Source organism: Pecten maximus, chromosome 3 (assembly GCF_902652985.1).
Source record: "Pecten maximus chromosome 3, xPecMax1.1, whole genome shotgun sequence".
In the NCBI taxonomy this organism is placed as follows: domain Eukaryota; kingdom Metazoa; phylum Mollusca; class Bivalvia; order Pectinida; family Pectinidae; genus Pecten; species Pecten maximus.
In genome coordinates, this window is record NC_047017.1 from 37,700,845 (window position 1) to 37,715,174 (window position 14,330).

The 14,330-nt window shown below is 41.6% G+C and overlaps 1 protein-coding gene across 1 annotated transcript in view; it reads left to right on the top strand.

Annotated features, from left to right (window-relative positions):
• The window catches only part of LOC117324087 (HHIP-like protein 2), a 40,019-nt gene that overhangs the window by 10,704 nt on the left and 14,985 nt on the right, over nucleotides 1-14,330 (top strand). Inside the window, exon 2 of the mRNA XM_033879725.1 lies at nucleotides 3,023-3,108. Within this exon, the coding sequence (XP_033735616.1) occupies nucleotides 3,023-3,108 (86 nt within the window). The remainder of the gene's footprint in view (nucleotides 1-3,022; nucleotides 3,109-14,330) is intronic.

The window sequence follows — 14,330 nt, forward strand, 5'->3', positions numbered from 1 at the left end:
AGGACCTATCACTGTTCACATAGCATATATGGTTTCCATTTTCATAGGATGTTGTATAAGATTAATGAAACGAAGTCTAAGAATTTTTCATTTTAGAAAACTCTGTTATCTGTAATCAAACACAGGGCAAAGTGATTTTGTATCAACATATTCTACAGGTGTGTGACATCATATCATGATAAGTTTATACATTAGGTAGCACACCACAGTAAGACAGCCTGGCCATGGGCAATTTTTTTGTTAAGCAAATAACTCCTGTATTATGATATGCATAAAAAATGAAAAAATAAATGTACACTATAATTGGTATACTCAGTATGAAGTAGTACATACAGGCTTCACATTTATTAAAACAAAAATCAATAAATTGGTTCCGGATTTTAAATATCCGGATTTTCCGAACGTGTGTTTACACAGGAAATTTAGTTTTGCCTACAGCGCAAAATGGAAGCCCACAGAAAAGGTAAGATAGCGGAAAAACTTAATTTACAACATATGTCCAAACCAGATTAATTCTGTCTATGGGATAGAGATATTTAATTTTAAATAGGTTTCAGAAAAAAAATTGTGTAGAGAATTGTGCCATTTTGGGTCAAATATCATAATATTTTGCAATTTTTGAGAATTTTTTAAGCTGTTACCATGGTATTCACAGTTCTAAAAATCACAGAAAATATCAGTTTACTTATCCTTCAGAGCTCTATTAAAATTGCAAATGTTGTACAGATTTCAAATATATATACTTTATTAGAGGTTATATGTAAGGTTAACTGGCAATGTTTACATATCTAAAACATGTGCCATATTTTTCAGAATTTGGCATTTTTACTGTACACTGCTACCTTATAAGGGCTGAAAAATGTTATTTTTTGGAAATTGTGCTTAATTATGCTTGATTAAGCTTCATTTTAATTCATTATTGCTCAAAAATGCATAAAAACAATCTAAAACTTGTTTATTATCTGGCTTGTCATATTAGAGGAATCAAGGGAGGTAACTCGCATATCTACCCATTTTAAGGGTGGGTTAATTAAGCATAATATTAATGAGTCAGTGTAAATTGAAAAGATATTCTATGTTTTATAACAAACCAAATATAACTTATTGGGTATCTAACAAACCATATAGACTGAATTCTGGTTTGTTTTACCTGACTTATTACCCCGTATCCATGGAAACTATTACAGTAAGTGTTATTTTTTGAAATATTTGGTGAAACCATTATTTTCAGTTTAATTATACAATGGTAAGCATGTAATTTCAGTTGATTGAGTGTACGGTTGACACAATATTGTCAATTATTGTCATTTCCTTCGGTAAAGCAGAAAAAATAGCATTTTCCGCATAAAATGGGATCAGCGGACACTTTCATATGATCATTGGTACATATCTGAATAACCGGGGTGGAAACAGATGATTGTGATGTCATAGGCATGACATTTTGAAATCTTGGATGTCATGTCATGATTTATCAGTTAGAATATTGCATGTGTTGCTAAGCTGAGGTTTGGAAAGGAATTTGGTTATTTATTATGACACCATTGAGTATTTATGACGTCATAGATACCATCTGATGACGTCATAGTTACTGATGACGTCATGGTAACTATGACGTCATATTACAAGGCTAAATTTGATAGTTGTATAGTATTTTTTGCTTGATTACATGCACAGAGACTCAAAGTACCACATTCAACTCAAAAAACAACTTTATTCAAGAGATATACAGAATTATGGGAGTTTTCATCTTTAAAATTACCTCCCCTTATTACTAGATTGGGAGAAAAAGTTGTCAAAATACACCTCTCAGGGAAATCAGCAATACTCGGTGACTATTAAAGATACACAGTAACCGGATATGTCATTTTGTTCGTCGGAACATGTTCTAGACATTCATGGGGTTTTTAGTAAAATTAGAATTTAAAAAAGTGATGTATAAGGTAGCACACCACAGTAAGACAGCCTGGCCATGGGCAATTTTTTTGTTAAGCAAATAACTCCTGTATTATGATATGCATAAAAAATGAAAAAATAAATGTACACTATAATTGGTATACTCAGTATGAAGTAGTACATACAGGCTTCACATTTATTAAAACAAAAATCAATAAATTGGTTCCGGATTTTAAATATCCGGATTTTCCGAACGTGTGTTTACACAGGAAATTTAGTTTTGCCTACAGCGCAAAATGGAAGCCCACAGAAAAGGTAAGATAGCGGAAAAACTTAATTTACAACATATGTCCAAACCAGATTAATTCTGTCTATGGGATAGAGATATTTAATTTTAAATAGGTTTCAGAAAAAAATTTGTGTAGAGAATTGTGCCATTTTGGGTCAAATATCATAATATTTTGCAATTTTGAGAATTTTTTAAGCTGTTACCATGGTATTCACAGTTCTAAAAATCACAGAAAATATCAGTTTACTTATCCTTCAGAGCTCTATTAAAATTGCAAATGTTGTACAGATTTCAAATATATATACTTTATTAGAGGTTATATGTAAGGTTAACTGGCAATGTTTACATATCTAAAACATGTGCCATATTTTTCAGAATTTGGCATTTTTACTGTACACTGCTACCTTAGTTATATATTACGTCGGCTCATTCAGAAAATTATGACTTGGGTGCTGTCGATATGGTGTTAACTATAATTTGAGTAAATCAGATCCTGTTTGAAAGCTGAACATGAAATTATCTTTGTGTATTACAGATCCTGTTTAGAGATAGAACATGGTGTTAACTTTGTGTACTGTAAACGTGGTTATTTTCGTGGGGGGTTAATTTCGCGATTTCGGTATGTAAACTATATGTGTTGGGGTAATTCGCGATCGATCCACCTTCGTTTGTAGTCTGAGATTATGCATACTGCATGTAATTAGCGTAAATTTCCCCCTCGCGTAAATTTCCACGTTTACAGTATTACAGATCCTGTTTAAAGATGGAATGTGGTGTTAACCTTGTGTATTACAGATACTGTTTAGAGGTAGAACATGAAGTTAACTTTGTGTATTACAGATATTGTTCGGAGATGACAACTACCTCTACCTGTTTGTGGGTGACGGAGGTGCAGCCGGTGATCCAGAAAATCGTTCCCAGAACAGGTGAACTTTAAATACAAAAATCTCTTACCTAGACAAAAATTGTCTGATATCTAAGGGATGAATAGATTTATCAGAACATGTTCCTGTCCATAGACCCTCATAAGGTATGGTAATTAATTTATAGGTAATACAGATCATTAAAAAACTCCCAGACTTTTTATCTGAATGAGAGTGTATGACGTTTGGTAAGTGTTAAATTTGATGTAAACTGGAATCTAAAATAACTACCGTATTTAAAACTACACTAATTTTGAAATATCTATACCAGAACAATAACCAAAATATATATAAAATATATAGCCTTATAAAAAGTTAATTTCATATACTTTCAGATGTAATAGTAAGTTAATTTAAAACACTAAGTTATCCTGGACGTGAAGCTTCTGTATATGACACAGTTCTTGGTGTATTTAATCCTGTGATAGTGTGATGGACTGGATAATTAACTCAGTTTATCTCAATTGAATACTTCCATTCCTGTTTAACTAATAAAAATGTCAAATTAATTGTCTGACATGCAGGACTGCTGAGTCAGGAGAGAATGTGTTATCCTCTAACATCTAGTGTATAGGGAACAGGCCACATGTGTGTTAATTGTTTACAGTAACACGCATGTACACTATGTATATAGAGTACTGATGGCACGGCTCTGTACACTATATAGAGTACTGATGGCACGGCTCTGTACACTATGTATATAGAGTACTGATGGCACGGCTCTGTACACTATATAGAGTACTGATGGCACGACTCTGTACACTATATAGAGTACTGATGGCACGGCTCTGTACACTATATAGAGTACTGATGGCACGGCTCTGTACACTATATAGAGTACTGATGGCACGGCTCTGTACACTATATAGAGTACTGATGGCACGGCTCTGTACACTATATAGAGTACTGATGGCACGGCTCTGTACACTATATAGAGTACTGATGGCATGGCTCTGTACACTATATGTATATAGAGTACTGATGACACGGCTCTGTACACTATATAGAGTACTGATGGCGGGGCTCTGTACACTATATAGAGTACTGATGGCACGGCTCTGTACACTATATAGAGTACTGATGGCGGGACTCTGTACACTATATAGAGTACTGATGGCCCGGCTCTGTACACTATATAGAGTACTGATGGCGGGACTCTGTACACTATATAGAGTACTGATGGCCCGGCTCTGTACACTATATAGAGTACTGATGGCGGGGCTCTGTACACTATATAGAGTACTGATGGCACGGCTCTGTACACTATATAGAGTACTGATGGCACGGCTCTGTACACTATATAGAGAAGTGATGGCACGGCTCTGTACACTATATAGAGTACTGATGGCACGGCTCTGTACACTATATAGAGAAGTGATGGCACGGCTCTGTACACTATATAGAGTACTGATGGCTCGGCTCTACACTATATAGAGTACTGATGGCGGGGCTCTGTACACTATATAGAGTACTGATGGCGGGGCTCTGTACACTATATAGAGTACTGATGGCTCGGCTCTACACTATATAGAGTACTGATGGCGGGGCTCTGTACACTATATAGAGTACTGATGGCAGGGCTCTGTACACTATATAGAGTACTGATGGCACGACTCTGTACACTATATAGGGTACTGATGGCGGGACTCTGTACACTATATAGAGTACTGATGGCACGGCTCTGTACACTATATAGAGTACTGATGGCGGGGCTCTGTACACTAGAGTACTGATGGCACGGCTCTGTACACTATATAGACTACTGATGGCACGACTCTGTACACTATATAGAGTACTGATGGCATGGCTCTGTACACTATATGTATATAGAGTACTGATGACACGGCTCTGTACACTAGAGTACTGATGGCTCGGCTCTGTACACTATATAGAGTAATGATGGCACGGCTCTGTACACTATATAGAGTACTGATGGCGGGGCTCTGTACACTATATAGAGTACTGATGGCACAGCTCTGTACACTATGTATATAGAGTACTGATGGCCCGGCTCTGTACACTATGTATATAGAGTACTGATGGCACGGCTCTGTACACTATGTATATAGAGTACTGATGGCACGGCTCTGTACACTATATAGAGTACTGATGGCGGGGCTCTGTACACTATATAGAGTACTGATGGCACGGCTCTGTACACTATGTATATAGAGTACTGATGGCACGGCTCTGTACACTAGAGGAGGGGTACTGATGGCGGGGCTCTGTACACTATATAGAGTACTGATGGCGGGACTCTGTACACTATATAGAGTACTGATGGCAGGGCTCTGTACACTATATAGAGTACTGATGGCACGGCTCTGTACACTATGTATATAGAGTACTGATGGCGGGGCTCTGTACACTATATAGAGTACTCATGGCACGGCTCTGTACACTAAATAGAGTACTGATGGCGGGGCTCTGTACGCTATATAGAGTACTGATGGCATGGCTCTGTACACTATATAGAGTACTGATGGCACGGCTCTGTACACTATATAGAGTACTGATGGCACGGCTCTGTACACTATATAGAGTACTGATGGCACGGCTCTGTACACTATATAGAGTACTGATGGCACGGCTCTGTACACTATATAGAGTACTGATGGCATGGCTCTGTACACTATATAGAGTACTGATGGCACGGCTCTGTACACTATATAGAGTACTGATGGCGGGGCTCTGTACACTATATAGAGTACTGATGGCGGGGCTCTGTACCCTATATAGAGTACTGATGGCACGGCTCTGTACACTATATAGAGAAGTGATGGCACGGCTCTGTACACTATATAGAGAAGTGATGGCACAGCTCTGTACACTATATAGAGTACTGATGGCACGGCTCTGTACACTATATAGAGAAGTGATGGCACGGCTCTGTACACTATATAGAGTACTGATGGCACGGCTCTGTACACTATATAGAGTACTGATGGCACGGCTCTGTACACTATGTATATAGAGTACTGATGGCGGGACTCTGTACAATATATAGAGTACTGATGGCCGGCTCTGTACACTATATAGAGTACTGATGGCGGGGCTCTGTACACTATATAGAGAAGTGATGGCACGGCTCTGTACACTATATAGAGTACTGATGGCACGGCTCTGTACACTATATAGAGTACTGATGGCATGGCTCTGTACACTATATAGAGTACTGATGGCACGGCTCTGTACACTATATAGAGTACTGATGGCACGGCTCTGTACACTATATAGAGTACTGATGGCACGGCTCTGTACACTATATAGAGTACTGATGGCACGGCTCTGTACACTATATAGAGAACTGATGGCACGGCTCTGTACACTATATAAAGTACTGATGGCTCGGCTCTGTACGCTATATAGAGTACTGATGGCTCGGCTCTGTACGCTATATAGAGTACTGATGGCGGGGCTCTGTACGCTATATAGAGTACTGATGGCGGGGCTCTGTACACTATATAGAGTACTGATGACATGGCTCTGTACGCTATATAGAGTACTGATGGCACGGCTCTGTACACTATGTATATAGAGTACTGATGGCCCGGCTCTGTACAATATACAGAGTACTGATGGCATGGCTCTGTACACTATAAAGAGTACTGATGGCACGGCTCTGTACACTATATAGAGTACTGATGACACGGCTCTGTACACTATATAGAGTACTGATGGCGGGGCTCTGTACACTATATAGAGTACTGATGGCACGGCTCTGTACACTATATATATAGAGTACTGATGGCCCGGCTCTGTACACTATATATAGAGTACTGATGGCACAGCTCTTTACACTTTATATACTGATGGTACAGCTCTGTACACTATATAGAGTACTGATGGCACAGCTCTGTACACTATATAGGGTACTGATGGCCCGGCTCTGTACACTATATATATAGAGTACTGATGGCCCGGCTCTGTACACTATATATATAGAGTACTGATGGCACAGCTCTTTACACTTTATATACTGATGGTACAGCTCTGTACACTATATAGAGTACTGATGGCACAGCTCTGTACACTATATATATAGAGTACTGATGGCACGGCTCTGTACACTATATAGAGTACTGATGGCCCGGCTCTGTACACTATATATATAGAGTACTGATGGCCCGGCTCTGTACACTATGTATATAGAGTACTGATGGCCCGGCTCTGTACACTATATAGAGTGCTGATGGCCCGGGTCTGTACACTATATATATAGAGTACTGATGGCCCGGCTCTGTACACTATGTATATAGAGTACTGATGGCCCGGCTCTGTACACTATGTATATAGAGTACTGATGGCCCGGCTCTGTACACTATATATATAGGGTACTGATGGCCCGGCTCTGTACACTATGTATATAGAGTACTGATGGCCCGGGTCTGTACACTATATATATAGAGTACTGATGGCACGGCTCTGTACACTATATAGAGTACTGATGGCACGGCTCTGTACACTATGTATATAGAGTACTGATGGCACGGCTCTGTACACTATATAGAGTACTGATGGCGGGGCTCTGTACACTATATAGAGTACTGATGGCACGGCTCTGTACACTATGTATATAGAGTACTGATGGCACGGCTCTGTACACTAGAGGAGGGGTACTGATGGCGGGGCTCTGTACACTATATAGAGTACTGATGGCGGGACTCTGTACACTATATAGAGTACTGATGGCAGGGCTCTGTACACTATATAGAGTACTGATGGCACGGCTCTGTACACTATGTATATAGAGTACTGATGGCGGGGCTCTGTACACTATATAGAGTACTCATGGCACGGCTCTGTACACTAAATAGAGTACTGATGGCGGGGCTCTGTACGCTATATAGAGTACTGATGGCATGGCTCTGTACACTATATAGAGTACTGATGGCACGGCTCTGTACACTATATAGAGTACTGATGGCACAGCTCTGTACACTATATAGAGTACTGATGGCACGGCTCTGTGCACTATATAGAGTACTGATGGCACGGCTCTGTACACTATATAGAGTACTGATGGCATGGCTCTGTACACTATATAGAGTACTGATGGCACGGCTCTGTACACTATATAGAGTACTGATGGCGGGGCTCTGTACACTATATAGAGTACTGATGGCGGGGCTCTGTACCCTATATAGAGTACTGATGGCACGGCTCTGTACACTATATAGAGAAGTGATGGCACGGCTCTGTACACTATATAGAGAAGTGATGGCACAGCTCTGTACACTATATAGAGTACTGATGGCACGGCTCTGTACACTATATAGAGAAGTGATGGCACGGCTCTGTACACTATATAGAGTATTGATGGCACGGCTCTGTACACTATATAGAGTACTGATGGCACGGCTCTGTACACTATGTATATAGAGTACTGATGGCGGGACTCTGTACAATATATAGAGTACTGATGGCGGGGCTCTGTACACTATATAGAGTACTGATGGCGGGGCTCTGTACACTATATAGAGTACTGATGGCACGGCTCTGTACACTATATAGAGTACTGATGGCACGGCTCTGTACACTATATAGAGTACTGATGGCATGGCTCTGTACACTATATAGAGTACTGATGGCACGGCTCTGTACACTATATAGAGTACTGATGGCACGGCTCTGTACACTATATAGAGTACTGATGGCACGGCTCTGTACACTATATAGAGTACTGATGGCACGGCTCTGTACACTATATAGAGAACTGATGGCACGGCTCTGTACACTATATAAAGTACTGATGGCTCGGCTCTGTACGCTATATAGAGTACTGATGGCTCGGCTCTGTACGCTATATAGAGTACTGATGGCGGGGCTCTGTACGCTATATAGAGTACTGATGGCGGGGCTCTGTACACTATATAGAGTACTGATGACATGGCTCTGTACGCTATATAGAGTACTGATGGCACGGCTCTGTACACTATGTATATAGAGTACTGATGGCCCGGCTCTGTACAATATACAGAGTACTGATGGCATGGCTCTGTACACTATAAAGAGTACTGATGGCACGGCTCTGTACACTATATAGAGTACTGATGACACGGCTCTGTACACTATATAGAGTACTGATGGCGGGGCTCTGTACACTATATAGAGTACTGATGGCACGGCTCTGTACACTATATATATAGAGTACTGATGGCCCGGCTCTGTACACTATATATATAGAGTACTGATGGCACAGCTCTTTACACTTTATATACTGATGGTACAGCTCTGTACACTATATAGAGTACTGATGGCACAGCTCTGTACACTATATAGGGTACTGATGGCCCGGCTCTGTACACTATATATATAGAGTACTGATGGCCCGGCTCTGTACACTATATATATAGAGTACTGATGGCACAGCTCTTTACACTTTATATACTGATGGTACAGCTCTGTACACTATATAGAGTACTGATGGCACAGCTCTGTACACTATATATATAGAGTACTGATGGCACGGCTCTGTACACTATATAGAGTACTGATGGCCCGGCTCTGTACACTATATATATAGAGTACTGATGGCCCGGCTCTGTACACTATGTATATAGAGTACTGATGGCCCGGCTCTGTACACTATATAGAGTGCTGATGGCCCGGGTCTGTACACTATATATATAGAGTACTGATGGCCCGGCTCTGTACACTATGTATATAGAGTACTGATGGCCCGGCTCTGTACACTATGTATATAGAGTACTGATGGCCCGGCTCTGTACACTATATATATAGGGTACTGATGGCCCGGCTCTGTACACTATGTATATAGAGTACTGATGGCCCGGGTCTGTACACTATATATATAGAGTACTGATGGCACGGCTCTGTACACTATATAGAGTACTGATGGCACGGCTCTGTACACTATGTATATAGAGTACTGATGGCACGGCTCTGTACACTATATAGAGTACTGATGGCGGGGCTCTGTACACTATATAGAGTACTGATGGCACGGCTCTGTACACTATGTATATAGAGTACTGATGGCACGGCTCTGTACACTAGAGGAGGGGTACTGATGGCGGGGCTCTGTACACTATATAGAGTACTGATGGCGGGACTCTGTACACTATATAGAGTACTGATGGCAGGGCTCTGTACACTATATAGAGTACTGATGGCACGGCTCTGTACACTATGTATATAGAGTACTGATGGCGGGGCTCTGTACACTATATAGAGTACTCATGGCACGGCTCTGTACACTAAATAGAGTACTGATGGCGGGGCTCTGTACGCTATATAGAGTACTGATGGCATGGCTCTGTACACTATATAGAGTACTGATGGCACGGCTCTGTACACTATATAGAGTACTGATGGCACAGCTCTGTACACTATATAGAGTACTGATGGCACGGCTCTGTACACTATATAGAGTACTGATGGCACGGCTCTGTACACTATATAGAGTACTGATGGCATGGCTCTGTACACTATATAGAGTACTGATGGCACGGCTCTGTACACTATATAGAGTACTGATGGCGGGGCTCTGTACACTATATAGAGTACTGATGGCGGGGCTCTGTACCCTATATAGAGTACTGATGGCACGGCTCTGTACACTATATAGAGAAGTGATGGCACGGCTCTGTACACTATATAGAGAAGTGATGGCACAGCTCTGTACACTATATAGAGTACTGATGGCACGGCTCTGTACACTATATAGAGAAGTGATGGCACGGCTCTGTACACTATATAGAGTATTGATGGCACGGCTCTGTACACTATATAGAGTACTGATGGCACGGCTCTGTACACTATGTATATAGAGTACTGATGGCGGGACTCTGTACAATATATAGAGTACTGATGGCGGGGCTCTGTACACTATATAGAGTACTGATGGCGGGGCTCTGTACACTATATAGAGTACTGATGGCACGGCTCTGTACACTATATAGAGTACTGATGGCACGGCTCTGTACACTATATAGAGTACTGATGGCATGGCTCTGTACACTATATAGAGTACTGATGGCACGGCTCTGTACACTATATAGAGTACTGATGGCACGGCTCTGTACACTATATAGAGTACTGATGGCACGGCTCTGTACACTATATAGAGTACTGATGGCACGGCTCTGTACACTATATAGAGAACTGATGGCACGGCTCTGTACACTATATAAAGTACTGATGGCTCGGCTCTGTACGCTATATAGAGTACTGATGGCTCGGCTCTGTACGCTATATAGAGTACTGATGGCGGGGCTCTGTACGCTATATAGAGTACTGATGGCGGGGCTCTGTACACTATATAGAGTACTGATGACATGGCTCTGTACGCTATATAGAGTACTGATGGCACGGCTCTGTACACTATGTATATAGAGTACTGATGGCCCGGCTCTGTACAATATACAGAGTACTGATGGCATGGCTCTGTACACTATAAAGAGTACTGATGGCACGGCTCTGTACACTATATAGAGTACTGATGACACGGCTCTGTACACTATATAGAGTACTGATGGCGGGGCTCTGTACACTATATAGAGTACTGATGGCACGGCTCTGTACACTATATATATAGAGTACTGATGGCCCGGCTCTGTACACTATATATATAGAGTACTGATGGCACAGCTCTTTACACTTTATATACTGATGGTACAGCTCTGTACACTATATAGAGTACTGATGGCACAGCTCTGTACACTATATAGGGTACTGATGGCCCGGCTCTGTACACTATATATATAGAGTACTGATGGCCCGGCTCTGTACACTATATATATAGAGTACTGATGGCACAGCTCTTTACACTTTATATACTGATGGTACAGCTCTGTACACTATATAGAGTACTGATGGCACAGCTCTGTACACTATATATATAGAGTACTGATGGCACGGCTCTGTACACTATATAGAGTACTGATGGCCCGGCTCTGTACACTATATATATAGAGTACTGATGGCCCGGCTCTGTACACTATGTATATAGAGTACTGATGGCCCGGCTCTGTACACTATATAGAGTGCTGATGGCCCGGGTCTGTACACTATATATATAGAGTACTGATGGCCCGGCTCTGTACACTATGTATATAGAGTACTGATGGCCCGGCTCTGTACACTATGTATATAGAGTACTGATGGCCCGGCTCTGTACACTATATATATAGGGTACTGATGGCCCGGCTCTGTACACTATGTATATAGAGTACTGATGGCCCGGGTCTGTACACTATATATATAGAGTACTGATGGCACGGCTCTGTACACTATATAGAGTACTGATGGCACGGCTCTGTACACTATATAGAGTACTGATGGCTCGGCTCTGTACACTATATTGAGTACTGATGGCACGGCTCTGTACACTATATGTATATAGAGTACTGATGGCACGGCTCTGTACACTATATAGAGTACTGATGGCACGGCTCTGTACACTATATAGAGTACTGATGGCTCGGCTCTGTACGCTATATAGAGTACTGATGGCACGGCTCTGTACACTATATAGAGTACTGATGGCACGGCTCTGTACACTATATAGAGTACTGATGGCTCGGCTCTGTACACTATATTGAGTACTGATGGCACGGCTCTGTACACTATATGTATATAGAGTACTGATGGCACGGCTCTGTACACTATATAGAGTACTGATGGCACGGCTCTGTACACTATATAGAGTACTGATGGCTCGGCTCTGTATGCTATATAGAGTACTGATGGCACGGCTCTGTACACTATATAGAGTACTGATGGCACGGCTCTGTACACTATATAGAGTACTGATGGCACGGCTCTGTACGCTATATAGAGTACTGATGGCACAGCTCTGTACACTATATAGAGTACTGATGGCACAGCTCTGTACACTATATATACTGATGGTACAGCTCTGTACACTATATAGAGTACTGATGGTACAGCTCTGTACACTATATAGAGTACCGATGGCACGGCTCTGTACACTATATAGAGTACTGATGGAGGGGCTCTGTACACTATATAGAGTACTGATGGCACGGCTCTGTACACTATATAGAGTACTGATGGCACGGCTCTGTACACTATATAGAGTTCTGATGGCACGGCTCTGTACACTATATAGAGTACTGATGGCACGGCTCTGTACACTATATAGAGTACTGATAGCTCGGCTCTGTACACTATATAGAGTACTGATAGCTCGGCTCTGTACACTATATAGAGTACTGATGGCTCGGCTCTGTACACTATATGTATATAGAGTACTGATGGCACGGCTCTGTACACTATATAGAGTACTGATGGCACGGCTCTGTACACTATATAGAGTACTGATGGCTCAGCTCTGTACACTATATAGAGTACTGATGGCCGGCTCTGTACACTATATAGAGTACTGATGGCATGGCTCTGTACACTATATATATAGAGTACTGATGGCCCGGCTCTGTACACTATATAGAGTACTGATGGCATGGCTCTGTACACTATATATATATAGTACTGATGGTACGGCTCTGTACACTATATAGAGTACTGATGGCACGGCTCTGTACACTATATAGAGAAGTGATGGCACGGCTCTGTACACTATATAGAGTACTGATGGCACGGCTATGTACACTATATAGAGTACTGATGGCACGGCTCTGTACACTATATAGAGTACGGATGGCTCGGCTCTGTACACTATATAGAGTACTGATGGCACGGCTCTGTACACTATATAGAGTACTGATGGCTCGGCTATGTACACTATATAGAGTACTGATGGCACGGCTCTGTACACTATATAGAGTACTGATGGCCGGCTCTGTACACTATATAGAGTACTGATGGCACAGCTCTGTACACTATATAGAGTACTGATGGCTCGGCTCTGTACGCTATATAGAGTACTGATGGCACGGCTCTGTACACTATATAGAGTACTGATGGCTCGGCTCTGTACACTATATAGAGTACTGATGGCACGGCTCTGTACACTATATAGAGTACTGATGGCTCGGCTATGTACACTATGTATATAGAGTACTGATGGCACGGCTCTGTACACTATATAGAGTACTGTGGCACAGCTCTGTACACTATATAGAGTACTGTGGCACAGCTCTGTACACTATATAGAGTACTGATGGCACAGCTCTGTACACTATATAGAGTACTGATGGCTCGGCTCTGTACGCTCTATAGAGTACTGATGGCACGGCTCTGTACACTATATAGAGTACTGATGGCTCGGCTCTGTACAC